Genomic DNA, 21,901 nt, shown 5'->3' on the forward strand with positions numbered 1-21,901 from the left:
ATCAAATTTCTGGTATCAGGCAGAAGTAGTTGTCTCTGGGGAAGACAACTGGGTGGCTAGGGGAGAAGATATACTTTTGAATCTTGTAATTTTATACCATGTATCACCTATGCCAAAAAAAAAAGTAATTTAAAAATAAAAACTCAATAAAAGTCATTACGCTTCTATGGATTCCTGTACCTTGTTGTCCATAATTGTCCACTGGCCCTCGGCATTCTGCTTCAAAACACAGTGGTTTCGGGAAATCATCAGAGGGCAGATTTTTGATACCAGTTGGTATGTGACACCAAATCCTCGCCCTACAGTCACCTAGGAAGACAACAATGTAAGAGACACAATCAGCCATTGTGCTGAAAAGGGAGGTCCTTTACAATCTTGTCAACTAGCAGTGTACACATGTCCTGACTTATGAAACCAGATTCCTGTGAAACCCAAATAGCTCATCCACTATCTCCTCCAGCTGCCATGGGAGCCATCAGGTAGAAAAAGAAGCTGTGACAAGAGACAGCTGAATGGAGTTAATCACGGAACGTCAGGGTTGGTAGGACTCTGAAAAGTCATGAGACGGAGGAATTCTTTCTACATACCCCCACCCACTAGTCTTAAACACTGCCAAGAATGACAGCCTCTATACAAGACAGTCCCTCCAATTTTTTAATATCTCTAACTTGGCATCTTTCTCCCTAAAAATTCCATCCGTTGGCCCTGGCTCTGCCCTGGGTACCATCAGAAAAATCTCCAATCCCCTTCCCACATGACAGCTATAAAGTGTCTACCGAGTCTTCTCTTTTCTTGGCCCTATGCTCCCAGTTACTTCAACCTAACTCTCAGGGCATAGGTCTGAGTCTCTTTGTCATTCTAATGGGTCTGTGAAGAGACTCCTGGCTTAGTTTTATTCCTGGATGTCATATTAAGAAAAATAAACTTAATTTCTGTTACACAGTCAAATCCAAGTATCACTGTCCCAGTTCTAGATATTATCACTGGAGCATATAAATTGCATTAGCTTTCACAGCAGATCTATCGCACTGCCAATGTATCCTCAGGCTTAGGAATGACTAAATTTCCTGGTCTAACCCTCCCCCAAGACTTGCTATGCTAAGTCATGTCTCTTCTATCCTATACTTGACTAGTTGGTAAATCTGGATTCGAGTGCAGGACCTTACACTGATTCCTATTAAATTTCATCTTGTTAGTTCAGCCTATCACATGAGCTTGTCAAAACCTTTCTGAATTCTTAATCTGCCATCAGACATACTCAATACCCCTTACAGTTCTGAGTCACCCACCAAATTGATATGATGCCCTCTGTACCTACATTCAAGACAGATAAAAGATTGAAACAGGACGCAGCCAATGGCAAAGCTGTCAGGAAAGCCTAATAAACATTCTACCACACAATCTGGGTACACCTTCAACCAGCTGTAATTCAACCAAAGTCTTTGCCTTGAGTCCATATTTTCCATCAGATCCACAAGGACAGCATGAGAGCCACTGGAAAGGGTTGCAAAGAAGCCCCAATTCACATCTATCGTACTTTCCTGACGGACAGTCTAATTCATAATAACCCTGTCAAGGAAGGAAATGCAATTCTTCTGAGATCCAGATCTTAGAATTCCCTGCTTATTCTTCTTGGTGCATAAGCCACCTCTTTAATGACCCATACCACAACTTTACTTGGGAACATTAAGCCAAATGATCTGTGGTTTTCTAAAAGTTGCCCCCTTTGCTCCTTTTGAAAATCTTTCAGAATCATGCCTGTCTTCCTCAGACCCTGAAAGACCATCACGACTCTCCTTGCCCCAATCTATTCCTCCCCACAAACTCGCATCTCAGTAACTGACACTACATCAAACCACCTGGATGCCAGATGCCATCTTTGATTCTTCTCTGTCTCTCATCTCACATTCAAATCATCAGCAAATTCTACTGGCTGTAATTCAATATGTCCTAAATCTGCTCACTTCTTATCTCTATGACCACTACCTTAGTCCAAATAGCTTGGCCTCTTCCAGTTATGCTGTTTTTGCTCCTGTGCTAACCCCCCAAACTTTATTCTTCACTTAGCAGCTGGCATGGTAATGTAAAAACTTTAAATCAGATCATTTCGCTTCTTTCCTTAAAATTCTCCAATAGGCCCTAAATGTCTATCTCACACCACGGTCAGAAAAACTCACTGCTACCAGAAATACTCACTGCCTCAGGTCACTTCACCTCTTCCCTCTGCTTAGATCACTCTTCTCTCAGACATTTGCATGGGCTCCTTCTCATCTTTCAAGTTTCAGCTCCTCAGAGGCCCACCCTGATTACCCAGTCTAAAGCTGCTGCCTGCTTCCCTCCCTGGGCCCCTCCCATTATATTCCTTCACATTATTAGCATGCATATATCACAATCCAAAAATATCTTGTTTTACCTATTTATTTCCGTCTCCCCCTTACCAGAACCATTACTAGAATATAAATTTCATGAGCAGAGCCCTTATCTGTCTTGTGTACCACTGTATTTCTGTACCTGGCAGCACCAGTGCTCAGTAAATATTTGCAAATAAATGGAAGAAAAAAGAGATTTTGCGTATGAGTGCTCCCAGATTCTAGGATGGGTGTTTATTTAGGTCAGAAGTTGGAAACTGGGTCATTACCACTGAAAACTATGAGCAGCAGCCAGGAACTCTTACAATCTGACTTGTTCCCCTTTAAAATGTTGTAGTGACCACATCCACCAACACCCTGAGTCTGAAGTTTTTCAGTTGACAGTTTTCCAGAAATTCCATTAATTATAGAAGTTCCTCTGAATTAATACATATATCCTTTAAAAATGGAATGTTTAAGGATTTAACTGGCATCCATATTCAGTAAGAATTTCCATTTAGGCAGCTTTATTTCTAATAAACGAAGTATTGCATATCCCATTTTAATACTTGAAGGGAGACAGCCAGATTGCCATTGTGAGTAGCCTAGGGAAAGTACTACAGAAAAGGCAGATGAGTGCCTTTTTCTGAAATTGCCTCCTATAGACTCTGAATCCAGGAAAAAAGGAAAGACTTTTTCATCCTTTCCTTCATTGTCTGGTCCTAGAATTTACCTTGGTACACCACGGTTAAAGAGTCTGCAATGAGCTTATCTGGATATCCCACCATCATTTGTAACATAAAACTAAATTTCCCGTGGGGACTGAGTGCCAACAAACCGCCAACTCACATGTTGGGTTGTTTCCATTCACAACAGTTTTGCAAGCCTTTGAGCTTAATGACATTATTGGTCTACAAGATCATCTTGTTTTTACCCACCTTCACTAACAGTATCCTCTTCTTCCTGGCCACGACTGTTACTGTTTCCCACGTGACCAGCAAATATTCTAGAATCATCCTTTCCCTTGTCCAACCCTCTTAGGGCAGAAAGTTTCATGAAAACCAAACACAAGAGAAGAAAAAGGAAAAAATGAAGATACTATGGTTTTTCCCAAACCTAGATACTTATAAGGCCAGGAAACCAGCTAATTTGCAATAAATCTTTACCTAATTTGTTTTTCCAGCAAATTCGCTGGATTGGTTTAAGAAGTTTAAAGACACACATTCAGGGAGACAATTTACTACAGTATTCCCTTCAGTGAAATGAGAGGAACCTTGCTTTATTACGTTATCTGTGAAATTTTGTCTGAAACTGTGAGGGGAACTGGGAAGGCAGGAAACTGACCTGACTCTGCTGTTATAATTAAATGGTTTCAGCTTACATCCTAAAATAGTGTGCTTACCAGCATGTGGACTACAGTTTGGGGACCATTACAATAAGACTTCATCTCTTGGCTTTGACTCAGGCCTCTCATCTACTCCAACTACTTCCTAAGACCCAACCTCACAGCCAGCCAGGCCTGGTAGGCCTCTCCTTCACATAGGGCTCCAAGGCAAGCCAGTCTTTCTACTATCTTCACCATTCACTCTGGTTTATACAGGTCTCTCCCCAGAGACATGGCCCCACACAAAATTATCCAAGAGTTTAAAATCCACCGAGGAATACTTTATAGTCCTCTTGCCCTTGCCACAGGTGCTTTAATTCTTTCTGTCCCCACTGCCACCAAGATTCCCTGTGCTATTCAAAAGTAATAAATTAATCTACAGCAATTGAATCTGAAAGAATGAGTTAACACTTGACCTCTAAGTACCTGCCAGGGTTGTATGGGGGATTGTAGTACACGTGCAGGGCTCAAATTAAGTAATTATGTGAAAGGTCAAACCCTATACAAAATAAAGTACAGGCATACTTTGTCTTACTGTGCTTCAGATACTCTGTTTTTTAACAAATTTAAGGTCTGTGGCAACCCTGCATCGAGCAAGTCTACCGGCGCCATTTTTCCAACAGCCATTTGCTCTCTTCCTGTCTGTATTACATTTTGGTAACTCTCATAATATTTCAAACTTTTCATTACTACATTTGTTATGATGATCTGCGGTCAGTGATCTTTGATGTTACTAATGTAATTGTTTGGGGGCGCCATGAACTGCATCCATATAAGATGGCAAATGATCAATAAGTGTGTGTGTTCTGACTGCTCCACCGGCCAGCTGTTCCCTCTCTCTCCCTCACCTTGGGCCTCCCTATTCCCTGAGACACAGCAATATTGAAATTAGACCAATTAATAACCCCACAATGGCCTCTAAGTGTTCAAGTGAATGGAAGAATCCCATGTCTCTCACTTTAAATCACGAGTCAGGGGCCGGCCCCATGGCTTAGTGGTTCAGTGCGCGCGCTCCGCTACTGGCCGCCCGGGTTCGGATCCCGGGCGCACACCGACGCACTGCTTCTCCGGCCACGGTGAGGCCGCGTCCCACATACAGCAACTAGAAGGACGTGCAACTATGACATACAACTATCTACTGGGGCTTTGGGGGTGGGGGGGAAAAAAGGGAGGAGGATTGGCAGTGGATGTTAGCTCAGAGCCGGTCTTCCTCAGCAAAAAGAGGAGGATTAGCATGGATGTTAGCTCAGAGCTGATCTTCCTCACAAAAAAAATAAAAAATAAAAAATAAATCACGTTGGCCGGCCCCGTGGCTTGGTGGTTGAGTGCGCGCGCTCCGATGCTGGCGGCCCAGGTTCGGATCCCGAGCGCGCACCGAGGCACCGCTTCTCCGTCCATCCTGGGGCTGAGTTCCACATACAGCAACTAGAAGGATGTGCAGCTATGACATGCGACTATCTACTGGGGCTTTGGGGGAAAAAATAAATAAATAAAATCTTTAAAAATAAATAAATAAATAAATAAATCACGAGTCAGAAATGATTTAGCTTAGTGAGGAAGGCATGTCAAAAGGCACGACAGCCTGAAAGCTGGGCCTCTTGCGCCATGCTGTGAATGCAAAGGAAAAGTTCTTGAAGGAAATTAAAAGTGCTACTCTGGTGAATACACAAATCTAAGAAAGCAAACAGCCTTATTGCTGATATGCAGAAAGTTTTAGCGGTCTGGATAGAAGATCAAACCAGCCACAACATTCCCTTAAACCAAAGCCTGATCCAGAGCAAGGCCCTAACTCGCTTCAATTCTGTGAAGGCTGAGAGAGGTCAGGAAGCTGCAGAAGAAAAGTCTGAAGCTACCAGAGGTTAGTTCATGAGGTTTAAGGAAAGAAGCTGTCTCCATAACATAAAGTGCAAGGTAAAGCAGCAAGTGCCGATGCAGAGGCTGCAGCAAGTTATCCAGACCATCCAGCTAAGATCATTAACAAAGATGGCTACAGTAAACAAGAGATTTTCAGTGTAGGCAAAACAGCCTTATATTTGAAGAAAATGCCACCCACGGCTTTCACAGCTAGAGTGGAGAAGTCAATGCCTGGCTTCAAAGCTTCAAAGGACACGCTGACTCTCTTGTTAAGGGCTAACGCAGCTGGTGACTTTAAGGTGAAGCCAATGCTCATTTACCATTCTGAAAATCCTAGAGCCCTTAAGAATTACGCTAAATCTACTCTGCCTGTGCTCTACAAATGGAAAACAAAGCCTGGTGACAGCACATCTGTTTTCAACATGGTTTACTGAATATTTTAAGCCCACTATCGAGACATAGTGCTCAGAAAAAAAAGATTCCTTTCAAAATATTACTGCTCATTGACAATGCACCTGGTCACCCAAGAGCTCTGATGGGGATGTACAACAAGATTAATGTTGTTTTCATGCCAGCTAACACACATTCATTCTGCAGCCCATGGATCAAGGAGTCATTTCGACTTTCAAGCCTTATTATTTAAGAAATACATTCCGTAAGGCTATAGCTGCCATAGACAGTGATTCCTCTCTTGGATCTGGGCAAAGTAAACTGAAAACCTTCTGGAAGGGATTCACCATTGCAGATGTCATTAAGAATATTCATGATTCATGGGAAGAGGTCAAACTATCAAAATTAACGGGTTGGGAAGAAGTTGATTCCAATCCTCATGGATGACTTTGAGAGGTTCAAGACCTCAGTGGAGGAAGTAACTGCAGATGTGAGCAAGAGAACTAGAATTAGAAATAAAGCCTGAAGATATAACTGAATTACTGCAATCTCATGACATAACTTTAATGGAAGAGGAGTTGCTTCTTATGGATGAACAAAAAAGTGGTTTCTTGAGATGGATTCTATTCCTGTTAAAGATGCTGTGAGGACTGCTGAAATGACAACAAAGGATTTAGAATATTACATAAACTTAGTTGATAAAGCAGCAGCAGGGTATGAGAGGACTGAGTCTAATTTTGAAAGAAGTTCTACTGTGAGTAAAATGCTATGAAACAGCATCAAAATATGCTACGTATCGCATGCTACAGAGAAATCGTTCTTTCAAGAGTCAATGAATGTAGCAAACTTCACTGCTGTCTTATTTTAAGAAATTGCTCATATGTATGGTGACGGATAAAAACTAGACTATTGGTGGTGAGCACGATGTAGTCTATACAGAAACTGATAGGGCCGGCCCCGTGGCTTGGCGGTTAAGTGCGCGCGCTCCGCTGCTGGCAGCCCAGGTTCGGATCCTGGGCGCGCACCGACGCACCGCTTCTCCAGCCATGCTGAGGCCGCGTCCCACATGCAGCAACTGGAAGGATGTGCACCTATGACATACAACTATCTACTGGGGCTTTGGGGGGAAAATAAATAAATAAATAATCTTGAAAAAAAAAAAAGAAACTGATATATAATAAAGTATACCTGAAATTACACAATGTTATAAACCATTACGACCTCGATAAAATAATTTTGAAAAAAAAGAAACTAGAGTCTTGTCAGCTAAATGCAATGGGTGATCCTGAACCAGAAAAATAATTTTCTTCCTCTCGTTATTAAGGACATTATTGAGACAACTGGTAATATCTGAACAAAGTCTCTAGGTTAGATAGTATTATTGTATCAACGCTATTTTTTTGATCTTATTATTGTGCTGTTGTTATGTAAGAGAATGTCTTTGTTTTAGGAAACACCTAATAAAGTATTTAGGCGTAAAAGAGCATCATATCTGCATTTTACTCTCAAATAGTTCAGGAAAAAATAAATTTACATACATGTATATATATAGAGAGAGAATGATAAAGCAAAAGTGGTAAAATTTCACATTTTGGGAATCTAAAGAAAGGGTATTGGGAGGTCTTTGTATTTTTCATGCAACCATTCTGTAAGTCTGAAATTATTCCAAAATAAAAAGTTGTTAAGGGCTGGCCCCATGGCTTAGCAGTTAAGTGCGCGTGCTCCGCTGCTGGTGGCCCAGGTTCGGATCCCAGGCGCGCACCGACGCACCGCTTCTCCAGCCACGCTGAGGCCACATCCCACATACAGCAACTAGAAGGATGTGCAACTATGACATGCAACTATCTACTGGGGCTTTGGGGAAAAAAAAAAAAGGAGGAGGATTGGCAATAGATGTTAGCTCAGAGCGGATCTTCCTCAGCAAAAAGAGGAGGATTAGCATGGATGTTAGCTCAGGGCTGATCTTCCTCACAAAAAAAAAAAAAGCTGTTAAAAGTGAAAAACAAAAAGAAAAAAAAATTGCCACAGCCACTCCAACCTTCAGCAACCACCCTCCTGATCAGTCATTAACATCAAAGCAAGCCCCCTCCCAGCAAAAAGATTATGATTCTCTGAAGGCTCAGATGATGGTTAGCATTTTTTAGCAACAAAGTATTTTTTAATTAAGGTATGTGTTGTTTTTATAGACATAATGCTATTTCACACTTAACAGACTACAGTATAGTGTAAACATAACTTTTATATGCACTGGGAAACCAAAAAGTTTGTGACTCGCTTTATTGCAGTGGCCTGAAACCGAAGCGGCAATATCTCTGAGGTATGCCTGTATAGCTACTATTACTCAGGTGTTAGTATCTTCAACTTGTTAAACTTCCCAAAGGTATATGCTTTTGGAAGGGGTTGTGCAGAAAAAGATCAATGTTCAAGCTAAAAGAATGAAAACCTAATGTGGACTTTTAGGCAATGACACCTGGATAGAAGAGAGATTTAGGGGCAGAGGTGTTTTCCTGGTGTTCTTCAAATCACAGCATATAAGTAACCCTTTATAACCCCCTAATCTAGCAACATTTAAGGCTGGACGCGAATCCCTCCTCTGACTTGAGAAACCCCTCCTCTAGGATAGTACTAAGTAATCCACGTCTTGGCACTTGATCGTACAGCCTGCCTGGACCTTCTCAGACTGCCTCACTGTATAAAATCCTCTTTCCCCATTCAAGCGACAAACTCTTTGAAGGCAGAAGTCATTATTATTTGGCTCTCTTATAGCACGCCAAACAATGTAAGTCCTCCATAAATACCTGGGAGACTGAATTGAGACTGTATAGTTTACAGGATAAATCTAATTAAACATACATAATAATCAAAAGACTTCTTTATCTGTCATACAAATTATTTCCAAAACCCAAATGGTTCTCAGTTACCACAAGCTGGTCCCTGATCCAGCTTGTGCTCAAGCTCAAGTGCAGCAGCTCAAGCTGACTGCACTCTTAATTTTCTGCCTCCTCTTCCATAACCCCCTCTAGAACCACCACTCCAGTCCTAGGGCCTCCAACCGGAACGGTGCCTCACCTTTCCTCTTTAAAAAAAATTTTTTTTAAGTATTTTGCATTTATTACATTAGAAAACAATATAAGCAGCCTCTGGAGAAGAGACGCTTGTATTTCTGAATCCCTACTCCCGACCCCACCCAGGGGGTACCACTCGGCGGTACCCAGTACCCAGACTCACAGGACAAATGTGGCCACCCTAAAGCGTCCATTTTCCTCAAGTGTTGGAAAGGAAGAGAGATTTTTACAACAAAGTCAGAGTGTTTTAAGGGACGTGACCCGAAACTCGCAATCGTTTTCAAAACAAACTCGATAAGTTCACGCTCTCGGCAGTCCTTCCGGCTCCGCAGCCCTCGGCCCCTGGGCGGTTCGCGACTCTCCGGGAAGTTGGGACAGCTCCGCCTCACAGGTCCGCCGCCCGTGGAGGACACCGCAGGGCTCCGAGCGACCCAAACACGGCTGTCCGGTCCCCTCCCCAACCCAGCCGCCTCCTTCCCCTCGAAACCCCAGCTGGTCCTCACATCCTCTACGCCCACCTCAACTCGCTCTGCCCCTCTACCAGGCTCCTTCCCGCAGCCCGGCCCCCTGCCCTGCTCGCGCCGCGGGCCCAGGCCTCCCTCAAAGGGGCCATCTTTTCTCCTCCGCGGTCCCTGCTCCTCCCCCCACCTCCCACCTCGGAGCCACCAACCGCTCACACCAGAACCCCCTTCTCCCTTCTCTCCCCCAGGACCCACCCTTCACGTCTCTCTCCTCTTCCCCGCTCCCACCTCCTCTTTTCCATTCACCCCTCCCGCCGACGCCTTGGCCCCCTCCGGCCCCTGCCTCCTCCAACCCCCTTCCCTCGCCTCGGGAAGACCCCTCCCCCTCACCTCGTTTCCATCCTCCAGCAGCAGCCACTCGGCGTTCATCCCCACCCGCCGCAAACACCAGCTCCGGCCACCGGCGCGGTCTCCCGTAACCAAGGAACCGGGCTCCCCCATAGCCCACTCGGCCCTGGGTCGTGGTCAACACAGAGCGAGACCCCGACCCAGGTTCCCGCCGCCTCTACGCTTCCTCGCGGGCGCCATACCTAACAACAGACAGAAGCAATCGCTACGCGCTCGCCGCGATCGATGCGAACACTCGCTCGGGCTCCGCGCCCTGCTGGCTTCAGGCCAGCACGCGGAGTCACTGCGCCTGCGCGAGAGGAAGCCGCGGCTGGCAGCGCAGGTGTGGAGGCACCTAGCCCCAGGTGTGGCCGGGGTCGCCCAAGGCATTCTAAAACTCTGGTCACACCCTCTCGAGAACCATCACCCCAGTCCTAGCTGCCCCGAACTAGAACTTCTCCCTTTTTCTCTTTTTTTAAATTTTGCTTTATGACGATTTCCAGGATATTTAAAACTATAACTTTTAAACAACTTTAAATTTGTGATAATTTTTAAATCTAAGTCTGCTCCTACATAGCATCTATTTTGCACGAGCTCCTTTTACTAACGAATTTTTAAAAATATACTAGGCAAATCTATCGAAACAGAAAGCACAGTTACCTGTGGTTATGTGTGGGAGCTGGGTTTGAATGCAAATAGGCTTGAGTTTTGGGAGGTGATAGAAATGTTGTAAAACTGGATTGTGGTGATGATTGCACAATTGTGTATGTTTACTAAAAAGTCACTGAAGTGGGCCGGCCCTGTGGCTTAGAGGTTAAGTGCGTGCACTCTGGTGCTAGCGGCCCCGGGTTTGGATCCCGGGCGCCCGCCGACGCACTGCTTCTCCGGCCATGCTGAGGCTGTGTCCCGCATACAGCAACTAGAAGGATGTGCAGCTATGACATACAACTATCTACTGGGCTTTGGGGGAAAAAATAAATAAGATTATTAAAAAAAAAGTCACTGAAGCATACGTACACTTCCGGTGGATGAGTTTTATGGTATGTAAATTACCCTCAATAAAGCTGTTAATTTTAAAAAACAAAAACAAAAAAGAAAAAAACCTCAAACTCTTTCCTTTTGATTCGCCAGTGCAGTGTGGTAGCTGCTCCCTGTAGTGAATACCTCTTTGATAACTCAATGCTTTTCGATTTTCCAATACCTGGTTAACGATTTTCTTAAATTCTGTCAGAAGAAGATATACATACTAAATGAATCAAACACAGTGCAAAAGTAAATGGCTAACATTTATTGAGAGCTAAGTGCCAAGTACTAAGCCAAGCACCCTACATACTTTATCTTATTTGCTCCTCACAAACAATAGGATGATAGTGGTTACGATTATAATTCCTACTTTAGGGATGATCAGAAGAGGCACAGAGAGGTTTAGTAATCTTCTCAAAGTAACAAATTAAGTGGTGGAGTAGGATGCCAATTCAGGTCTGTTTTCAGAACCTAATTTCTTTTCTTTTTCTTTTTTTGTGAGGAAGATCTGCCCTGAGCTAACATCTGCCAATCCTCCTCTTTTTTTGCTGAGGAAGATCCACGCCCATCTTCCTCTACTTTATATGGGACGCCGCCACAGCATGGCTTGACAAGCGGTGCATCGGTGCACGCCCGGGATCTGAACCGGGGAACTCCGGGCCACCGCAGCAGAGTGCGCGCACTTAACCGCTTGCGCCACCGGGCCAGCCCAGAACCTAATTTCTTAACCTTGGTTGCAAGCCCAGCCAGGAGCGTCTTATCTGCGTGGCACTGCCAGATCAGGAATTTTGGCCTGTGATGTCAAAGAGGGTCAGGAAAATTGGTGGGAGCTGTAACTGCACACTCATGCAGACGCTTCCCTAAGCTTTGGATGGGTGTCTGTGGGTGCCTGTACCTCACCTTAGCATTCTGTCCCAGGAACAGCAAGTGTGCCTAGAGGCCATCCTGACATTTACTTGGCATGTCTCCTTAGGCTTTTCTTGGCTGTGAAGTTTCTTAGACTTCCCTTGTTTTTGATGACCTTGGTAGTTTTGAGGAGTACTGGCCAGGTATTTTGTAGAATGGCCCTCAATTGGGATGTCTCTGATGTTTTTCTCATGATTAGGCTGGGACTGTAGGTTTTGGGGAGGAAGACCACAGAGGTAAAATGCCATTCTCATCATATCATATTACGGGTACATGCTATCAACATGAATTATCACTCTTGATGGTAATCTTGATCACCTGGCTGAGGGAGTGTAAAGTTACTCTTTCCCCCCGTTTCCATACTGTACTCCTTGGAAGGAAGTCACTATGCACAGCCCACACTTAAGGAGTGGGGAGTTATGCTCCACTTCCTTAAGGGTAGGGTATCTGTGTAAGTTATTTGAAATTCTTCTGCATAGGATATTTGTCTCTTCTCCCCCATTTATTTATTGAGTCATTTATTTATATCAGTATGGACTCATGGATACTTACTTGATACTTTGGGTTATAATCCAAAACCACTTTGTTACTCAAATTACTCCTACTTTGGCCACATTACTCCCATCATTGTGTTTTATTGAACATTAGAAACCAACATCTGGGTACTAGGTGTGCTCGTTGCCACTGGAATGTTGTTGCTTCTAGGCTCTCTTAGATGACAGAGCAAGTAAATATATATGTGATTACTAACCCCTCTATATCTATATATCTATGAATATTTATGTATGTATGCATATATATTGTATGTATGTATGTAACAACACATGTATACATACATATACATACTTGTCTATCTCTATCTGTAAGCTAAACATGTGCATACTGATGTCTTACAACTCTAATGCATTACCACCTGGCACCTGGACCATTCTAGTCATTCCCCCCTTGCTTATCTGTAACTTTCCATTACCTAAGTGAGAAGCCTGGCTCCCACTATCGCCATCCATTTACTTAATCGTCATTTCCAGCATACATGTGTAGTGGTTTACTCAAGAATCTCCTTACCATGAGCTTCTTGAGGGTGTGTCTTAATTTCCACTGTATTCCTGACATTTTTATTGAATGAATGAATGAATGAATGAAGCTCAACTAGTAAATGGCAGTGCAGGAAACTGAAGCCAGAGCTGTGAGCCTGGATCTCTCTATAGAGCCCCAAACGCTGCACTCATTAGAGTCTAGCAGTGGTCTGTAAGGTGGAATGGCCATACCCCAGGGAGCACCCAAGATGACCCATTTGCTTGTGGAAGAATATATCAGGATGTCTAAGTAGGTTTTAATTCCATTCGTTTAAAAATGTCCACTTTTGTGAATATTTTATACTCAAATAAAAGAACAACATAGAGGATATGCATAGACTTTATATGAATAAATAAATATGCATATATTGGGCTGTATGCTTAGACTTTGTTTTGTTGCTGAGTGCACGATCAAAACAGTTTGGAGACACTGCCTTCTAAGATATGGAGACTTTATTAACTCCACCTCCCCTTTATATTCCTTCATCTCAGTGGTTCTCAACTGGGGGTGATTTGCCCCCCAGAGGACATTTGGCAATGTCTGGGGACATTTTTGATTGTTATGACAGGGGCAGGGGTGATGCTGGCATCTAGTGAGAAGCCAGAGATGCTACAAATCACAAGACAGCCCCTGCAACAAGAAATATCCAGTCCAAAATGTCAATAGCAGTAAGGTTAAGAAACCTTGCCTTATATCCATCTCAAGAGGGAAAAATTGAGGAGAAAGAGCAGGATGCAGAAAAGGAAGTAGGGTGTTATCTAGATCTGTGGATTTGACACCTGGCTCATTACATGTGCTCAATTAATGTTAACTGAACAGAGCTGAGGAATGTTAGAAAGAGTTGACAATGGAGAGGCTTAGGGAGTGGGAGAGGAAAACAACAAGAAGAGGAGGAAGCACAGGACAAGAAGAAGAAAGGGAAAGGGAGGACAGAAATACGGAAAGGAAGTGTGGCAGATTATTTTCCAAGATGATTACAGCAAGCTCGCCCATCCCACTTGCTCTTACAGTGTGACACTGACACCCCTCATGTTGCGAGATGGTGTCTTTATTTCCTCCCCTTGCATCTAGGTGGGCATGTGATTCCAGTAGAAGTGATGCTATGCCATAAAAGGTGATAGCTTCCACCTGGCCTTTTTGGGCTGCTCTTGGAACCCAGCCACTGTGAGGAAGTGGAGAGAACACAGGAAGAGGCCACATACAGAATTCTGGCCAACAGCTCCAACTGAGGTCCAACTGACATCCAGCATCAACTGCCAGACGTGGGAATGAAGGTGCCCCTAGATGATACCAGCCCCCTGACCATGAGTCACCCCCAGCCTTTGAGTCTTTCCAGCTGAGGCCCCAGACATCATGGAATAGTGATCCCTGAATTGTCATCCCTGTTGTGCCTCATCTGAGTTCCTGACCCACAGAGTCTGTGAAAATAATACAATGGTTGTGTTAAGCCCCTTAGTTTTGGGGTGTTCTGTTATGCGGCAATACAAAACTGGAACAGGAAGGGTGTGGCAGAGGAGCTCTTGGACAGTTGTTGATTGTGTGCTTTATATATTAGAGTAATGCTGGCTGCTGTAACACACAAACCCCAAATTCCAGTGGTTTACCACAATAGAAGTTTATTCCTTACTCACGTAATTGTTCAGTGCAGTGTTCCTGGTCGGTGGACAGCCTTCCACTAAGTCATTCAGGAACTTGGACTACTTTCATCCTATGGCTTCTCTATTTTTCAGGGCTTGGGGTCCTCTGCATCCAGAAAGCAAAACAGGGAAAGAGAGAATGGAGAAGGCACACCTGCTTCTTAACTGTCTTGTCCCAAAAGTGACACATATTCCTTCTGCTCACATTTTATTGGAGAGAACTGGACACACGACCCCACCTAGATCCAAGTAATGTTGGGAAACGTAGTCCCTGGTTGATCAGCCAGTTCCCAGAAACAACTCTATACTATGGAAAGGGAAGCATGAATTTTGGGGGACAGTGAGCTGTCTCAGGCAAACCTTAGAAATCAAGTAAATGAATTAAAATGATGATGATGCTAGAGCTTTCTCTTTCTCTCCTTCTCTCCCACTTCCTTTCTTTTAACCTCCCTGAATAGAGGTGAGGTAACAGGATGGAGTACAAGTGACCACATTTTGCTAACTCTGTGGCTTTTGTGTGAGGCCAGCCCTTACTTAATTCAGTGGTAAACTAGAGGCTACTGCTGCATGGTAGTGAGGTGCGTGGAGTCTGGAGCCAGGTTGCCTGGACTCAAATCCCAGCTCCGCTACTTACTAGATATGAGACTTTGAGCAAGTTACTTGACCTGTCTCCAAGCCTCAGTTTCGCCATTTGTAAGATCAAGGTGATAAGGACAGCATTTAACTTACAAGATTGTTATGAGGATTAATTTGGTTAATTCCTGTAAAATAGTTATGATTGGTACACAGTAAATCCCTCAAAACTGTTAGCTACTGTTGTAGAAGAATGGAGTGCCAGCTTCTGCAGTAGCGACCTCTAACAGGTATAAACTCTATCTCCCTATGCCTTTTCCATGTTCTCTTGTCTGAGAGACATGAAAACAAGATGTTTTCTCCTCTTTAAATTGGTGAAGTTATCAAGTAGAAATCTCTTCGATCAATTTTAGACTCTTGCATTACCCCTCTCCAAGCAAGATGAGTTTTTTAAAAATGTCTAACCCAAATAATTCCTTCTGTGAGCAAGCGTTGATCCACTTTGGGGGCACAGCTCTGCCAATTGATTTGAAGTGTGGTTCCCCTATGTGGGGTTCAATAAGGGTGAGGAGGAACTTTTTCATTATGTTTTCAAAAGACTGAGCAGAGAAGAAAGGGGTCTTGATGTAGCACCTCAAGTGAAGTCCTGTGTTTCTCCTTAAGTACTCTCTAACCTTGAGATCACAGGCCTACTTTTCAACAGACTGCTGCATTTCATCATTTTTGGGGTGGGGTGGGCAGTGAGTACACAGATGGCATCCCTAGACTTGAAGGAATTCAAGGTGACTGGGTGGAGGTAAAATTCCAGATGGGGTGATCCAGCGTGTGTGTGCGTGTCTGTGGCAGCAGTGGGGAGGTGGAGCTGATGGCTCCATATTCTCATGCACTCCCACCTTTTCTTTTACTCATTTGTTCTACCACCATCTCTTCTCCACACATCCCCAAATGTAAGACTCTATGCTGAAGGAATCAGGGAAAGATGTCTCTTATTTTTGAAAGGGAAATGTTTTAGAAAACCAGAAGTGGGTGAGGAGGGAAAAAGGGACCATCTGCTCTGGACAGCTTTTGTATTAAGTGCTATTTTACGTAAACGTAGGATTTCAAGTATAGAGTCGTAAGATATTTCTGATAGCTTTAATCACGTTCTTTATATTTTGGAAGTACTTATAATGAGTCATCAAGTTTATTATATTCTGAAGGTTATCTGTAATCAGTAATTAAGATGGCTGTTCTGGAGGTGCTTGAAATTAGTACTGCAGGAAATCACCTGTTCCTTTTTGTTTGTGGCCCTGGCTGTTTCTTTAAGCATGCACATCTTTGAACTTGCCAAGGATCAGTATCCATTCAAATATTTATTACCCATCTGATTTTATTAACGAGGGGGGGAGAAAGGAGGAAAGAAAGAGATAGGCAAGAGGAAGGAAAAGAAGGCAGTGGGAATCAGCACCAGTAATTACTGCCTTGTTTTCCTCTCACTGCAGAGTCGGCTTCAGGCTATTTATTTTGCAAGTAATACATGGTATCAAGCACCTAATATAAAATTAGGCTCAGGGTGACTTACAATTGAATCATATCACTCTGAGTTGGCTATTTTGGGACTACAAAAATCACAAAAATTCCTAACTTGAGTCACCTTTGCCAAGGCTAAAGAAAGGGAGAGTGGGTGTTTCTTACATGGAGAACCCTGAGTTCTACTATCCAAGGTTATAATACAATTCTCATTACATTTTTTGACTCACAGATTTATTGCACTATCAGCTCTGGTATTTATTATTCAGGATTTGTTGAAATGTGCCTAAGTTTATTTCAGCTAGTAGCAGCATTAACTCTCCCATTTCAGTCGTAATGTTTAGAGCTGTTTTTTTCAAACTCAGGTTAACATTCAGTAATGAATCTTGACCAGCATTTAAAAAAAAAAGGAATATAGGGGGCCAGGCCGGTGGCGTAGTGGTTAAACACACATACTCTGCTTCGGTGGCCCAGGGTTTGCAGGTTGGAATCCTGGGTGTGCACCTACACACCCCTCATCAAGCCACGCTATAGCAGCGTCCCATATACAAAATGGAGGAAGATGGGCACAGATGTTAGCTCAGAGCCAATCTTCCTCACCAAAGGAAAAAAAAAAAGGAATATAATAGAACAAGTCAGAGGCCATCACACATAGTGAGGGTAAGTATCGTTTGTGAAATGTTGCTCATATTTGTGTGTGTGTGTGTGTGTGTCTGTACTGGGCTCAATGTAAAATGTGTTTTTTACTGTAGGTTGTGGTCAAAAATGTTTGGAGGATGTCTGGTGCTAGACAACATGGAGTAAACCCACTGCAGCCTCTCTCTGCCACTAATTACAACTAAAAATTCTGGACAAAACACAACTACCTGAGAACTCTGAAAAGTAAACAAGCAGGCAAATTAGGGAGAGGAGTCACAGCTTGAAGAAGCTATCTGTATGGAGTGAGTTTCTCAAAAATTTTTCCTCCTTTCTCTCATAGCTTTGACCTGTGAGTAGGCCCCAGTGCAGAGCTTCACAGGAGCAGAGGCAGCACAAATTCTGGGAGAAACCTAAAAGAAAACAACTCTACTCACAACACTTCTGAAACCAAATGTGTGGGGTTTTTTTCCACATCAACCAATTCTCCAACTCTCCAGATGCTAACTGGGTGTCCTACAATTCAATTCTGACACTAACTACCTGGAGTTAGTGCAGACCCCACAGGTTAAGGGCTCAGTCCCACAAGATTGCCCCCACTTCAGATGCCAGTTGCAAGTCCCAGGTTGTCACCTGTACTTCTGACCAATTGGCTACAAATTAGGGGTTCCCATAACCCCTTCCTCAGGTTCGATAGTTTGCTATAACTGCTCCAGAACTCAGGGAAACACTTACTTATGTTTACAGATGAAGAGGTACATAGTGTGAGGTCTGGAAGGGTCCTGAGTGCAGGAGCTTCTTTCCCTGTGGAATTGGGGTACACCACTCTCCCGGCACGTGGATGTGTTCACCAACCCGGAAGCTCTCTGAACCTCTTCAGTAAGGGTGTTTTTTATGGAGACTTCATCAGATAGGCATAATTGATTATTAACTCAATTCCCAGCCCCTGTCCACACCCCAGAGGATGGGGAGTGGGGCTGAAAGTTCCAAGCTTCTAATCATGGCTTGGTGTCTTGGTGTCCAGCCCCCATTCTGAAGCTATCCAGGAGCCTACCAAGAGTCACTTCATTAGAACAAAAGATGCTCCTATCACTCAGGAAATTCCAAGGGATTTAGGAGTTCTCTGTCAGAAACCAGGGTCAAAGACCAAGTGTTAGAACAAAAGATGCTCCCAACACCCCTATCACTCAGGAAATTCCAAAGGTTTTAAAAGTTCTGTGTCAGGAACTGGGGGAAGAGACCAAATATATATTTCTTATTATGTCACAAACCCCATCTCCCTGACCAGATGACTTTGGAAAAAGGTCGCTGCGAACTAGAGTGGGAGGAATTACAATTAAAATTTTTTTCTCTCTCGGACCTGTCCCAAGGGCAGGCCTCAATTGTGGAGCAGTGTATGGGCAGCTGAAATTTCAAGAGAAATGCTGTCATTCTGGCTAATTGACTAGGAAACAGCACCTGTGAGCCAGAGCGTATGGGGGAATCCCAGAGAGAAGCCAGTTAGAGAAGGGGATCCTCTAATCCTGTACATGAACTGGCACAAGTTTTGCATGGTCAAAACAAACCCAGAGCAGCAGAGCAAAGCCTTTGCTTTGAAATGACATTGGAACGATGGCCCACAGAACTTGCGGTTTGAACCTAACTAGATTGACTGCCTGCTAAAACAAAACAAAATCAACATTTTCTAGAGCAGGGGTCAGCAAACTTTTTTCATTAAGGGCCAGATAGTAAATATTTTAGGCTTTGTGGGCCACATGGTCTATCTCAACTACGCAACTCTGCTGCTGTAGTGCCAAAGCAGCCATAGACAGCGTGTAAATGAATAGGCATGGCTGTGTTCCAATAAAACTTTATTTATAAAAACAGGAGGAGGGGTGGATTTGGCCCACAGGCTATAGCTTGCTGACCCCTGCTCTAGAGGATTTTAATAAGACTTAGAGTCTCACACGTAATATTCAAAATGTCCAGGATACAATCCAAAATTACTTAACATACAAAGAGCTAGGAAAATGTGGTCAATTTTTATGAGAAAAAGATGTTCAAAAGATGCCAACCCCTAGATGACCGAGATGTTGGAACTGTCAGACAAAGACTTAAAATAGGTATTATAACTATGTTCCATAAGGTAAAAGTAAACACATTTGAAATTAAGGGACAGATAGAAGTTCTCAGCAGAGAAACTATAAAAAGAACCAAACAGAAATGTTAGAACCAAAAACTACAATATCTGAAATAAAAATTCACTGTATGGGCTTAATAGTAGAATGATGCTGACAGAAAAGGAGTCAATGAACTTGAATATAGGTGAAGAGAAAGTATCTAATCTGAAGAACAGGAAGAAAAAAAAAGACTGAAAAAATAATAAACAGAGTCTTAGGGACTGTGGGTCCAACATTCATGTCATTGTAGTCCCAAGGGAGGAGTATGAGATTGGTGCAGAAAAAAATATAAATTTGAAGACATAATAGCTGAAAGCTTCTCAAATTTGGTGAAAGACATAAAATTATAGATTCAAGAAACTCAGTGAACCCCAAACAGGATAAATGCAAAAAAAAAAAAAAAAAAAAAACTCCAAAAAACAAAAAAGAAAACAACCCACACTAAAATGTATAATCAAACTTCTGAAACTCAAAGAAAAGAATCTTAAAAGCAGTCTGAGAAACAATACGGTGGTTCCTCAGAATACTAAAAATAGCATTACCATATGATCTAGCAGTTCCACTTCTGCATGTTATATCCAAAGGAATTGAAAGTAGAGTCTCAGGGCCGGCCCCATGGGTTAGCGGTTAAGTGTGCGCGCTCCGCTACTGGCGGCCCGGGTTCGGATCCCGGGCACGCACCGACGCACCGCTTCTCCGGCCATGCTGAGGCCGCGTCCCACATACGGCAACTAGAAGGATGTGCAACTATGACATACAACTATCTACTGGGGCTTTGGGGGAAAATGGAGGAGGACTGGCAATAGATGTTAGCTCAGAGCCAGTCTTCCTCAGCAAAAAGAGGAGGATTAGCATGGATGTTAGCTCAGGGCTGATCTTCCTCACAAAAAAAAAAAAAGAAAGAAAGTAGAGTCTCAAAGAGATTTTTATATACCCATGTTCACAGTAGCATCATTCACAATAGCCAAAAAATGGAAGTAAGCCAACTGACCATTGACAGGTGAATGGAAAAACAAAATATGGTGTATATATATGATGGGATATTACTCAGCTTTAAAAAAGGAAGGAAATTCTGATATATGCTACAACATGGATGAACTTGAGGACATTATGCTAAATGAAATAAGCCAGTCACAAAAGACAAATACTGTATTGTTCCTCTTATATGAGGTACCTAGAGTGGTCAAATTCATAGAGACAGAAAGCAGAATGGTGGTTGTCAGGGGCTGAGGTGAGGGGGGAAATAAGGAGCTATTGTTTAATGGGTACAGAGTTTCAGTTTTGCAAGAAGAAAAGAGTTCTGGAGATGGATGGTGGTAATGGTCACACAACAATGTGAATGTACTTAACACTACTGAACTATACACTTAAAAACGACTAAGGTGGCAAATTTTGTTATGTACATTTTGCCACAATTTTTTTAAAAAAGCAGTCTGAGAAAAATGATGAATTAAATATAGAATGATTTCAGACTGTGGATTTCTCATCAGAAACCGTGGGAGCAAGAAGACAGTGGAACAAAATCTTTAAAGTGCTGAAAGAAAATAACTATATCCAGGGAAAATATATACAGGAATGAAGGCAAAATAAAGACAATTCACAGATGAAAGAAAACTAAGAGAATCGTTAGCACACCTGATCTAAGAGAAATGCTCAAGTTTTTCAGGTTGAATGGAAATAACAATATCAGAAGGAAACTTGGAACATAAGGAATAAAGGAGGTAAAGTCTCCTCTTAAGTTCTTTAAAATATGTATAACTATTGAGAGCAAAAATCGTAACAGCATCTGGTGAGGTTTTCAATGTACGTTGACATAATTCATATAACTATAACATAAAAGGGGGAGGTAAAAGGATCTACATGGTTGTGAGGCTCCTACATTTTACTTGAAGTGATCAAATATTAACTGTAAGTAGACTGTAAACAGGTATGTATATTGTAATCCTTAGAGCAACCTCTTAAAAAAATACAGAGATATAGCCAAAAGTCAATAGGTACATTAAAAAAGAATACTGGGGCCGGCCCGGTGGCGCAAGCGGTTAAGTGCGCGCGCTCCGCTGCGGCGGCCCGGGGTTCGCTGGTTCGGATCCCGGGCGCGCACCGACGCACTGCTTGGTAAGCCATGCTGTGGCGGCGTCCCATATAAAGTGGAGGAAGATAGGCACAGATGTTAGCCCAGGGCCGTCTTCCTCAGCAAAAAAAGAGGAGGATTGGCGGATGTTAGCACAGGGCTGATCTCCTCACAAAAAAAAAAAAAAAAAAAAAAAAAAAAAAAAAAAAAAGAATACTGAAAAATATACAAATAATCCAAAAGGTAGCAGGAAATGGGGGAGGAACAAAAAACAAAGGGAACAAACAGAAAAAAAATAAAATGGTAAACCTAAATCCAACCATATTAATAATATTCATTGTAAATGGCCTAAATGCACCAGTTAAAAACAAGAGATTGTCAGATTGGATTGGAGAATAAGACCCAAGTCTTTAAGAAACCC

At 42.9% G+C, this 21,901-nt stretch overlaps 1 protein-coding gene across 5 annotated transcripts in view; it reads right to left on the reverse strand.

Moving 5' to 3' along the window:
• RNF8 (ring finger protein 8) overlaps nt 1-10,086 on the reverse strand; it is a 37,472-nt gene extending 27,386 nt beyond the window's left edge. For 3 of the 5 annotated variants that reach the window (XM_058554458.1, XM_058554460.1, XM_058554455.1), the window contains exons 1-2: nt 9,893-10,086; nt 181-309 (exon numbers count right to left, since the gene is read on the reverse strand). In XM_058554458.1, coding sequence (XP_058410441.1) covers nt 181-309; nt 9,893-10,003 — 240 coding nt within the window. In that variant the 5' untranslated portion in view covers nt 10,004-10,086. Of the gene's footprint in view, nt 1-180; nt 310-3,286; nt 3,380-9,892 lie in introns of those variants that run through there. The other 2 variants (XM_058554457.1, XM_058554459.1) reach the window with 2 other exon arrangements.
• Nucleotides 10,087-21,901: the final 11,815 nt, after the last annotated feature.

Source organism: Diceros bicornis, chromosome 14 (genome assembly GCF_020826845.1).
Source record: "Diceros bicornis minor isolate mBicDic1 chromosome 14, mDicBic1.mat.cur, whole genome shotgun sequence".
Classification (NCBI taxonomy): Eukaryota; Metazoa; Chordata; class Mammalia; order Perissodactyla; family Rhinocerotidae; genus Diceros; species Diceros bicornis.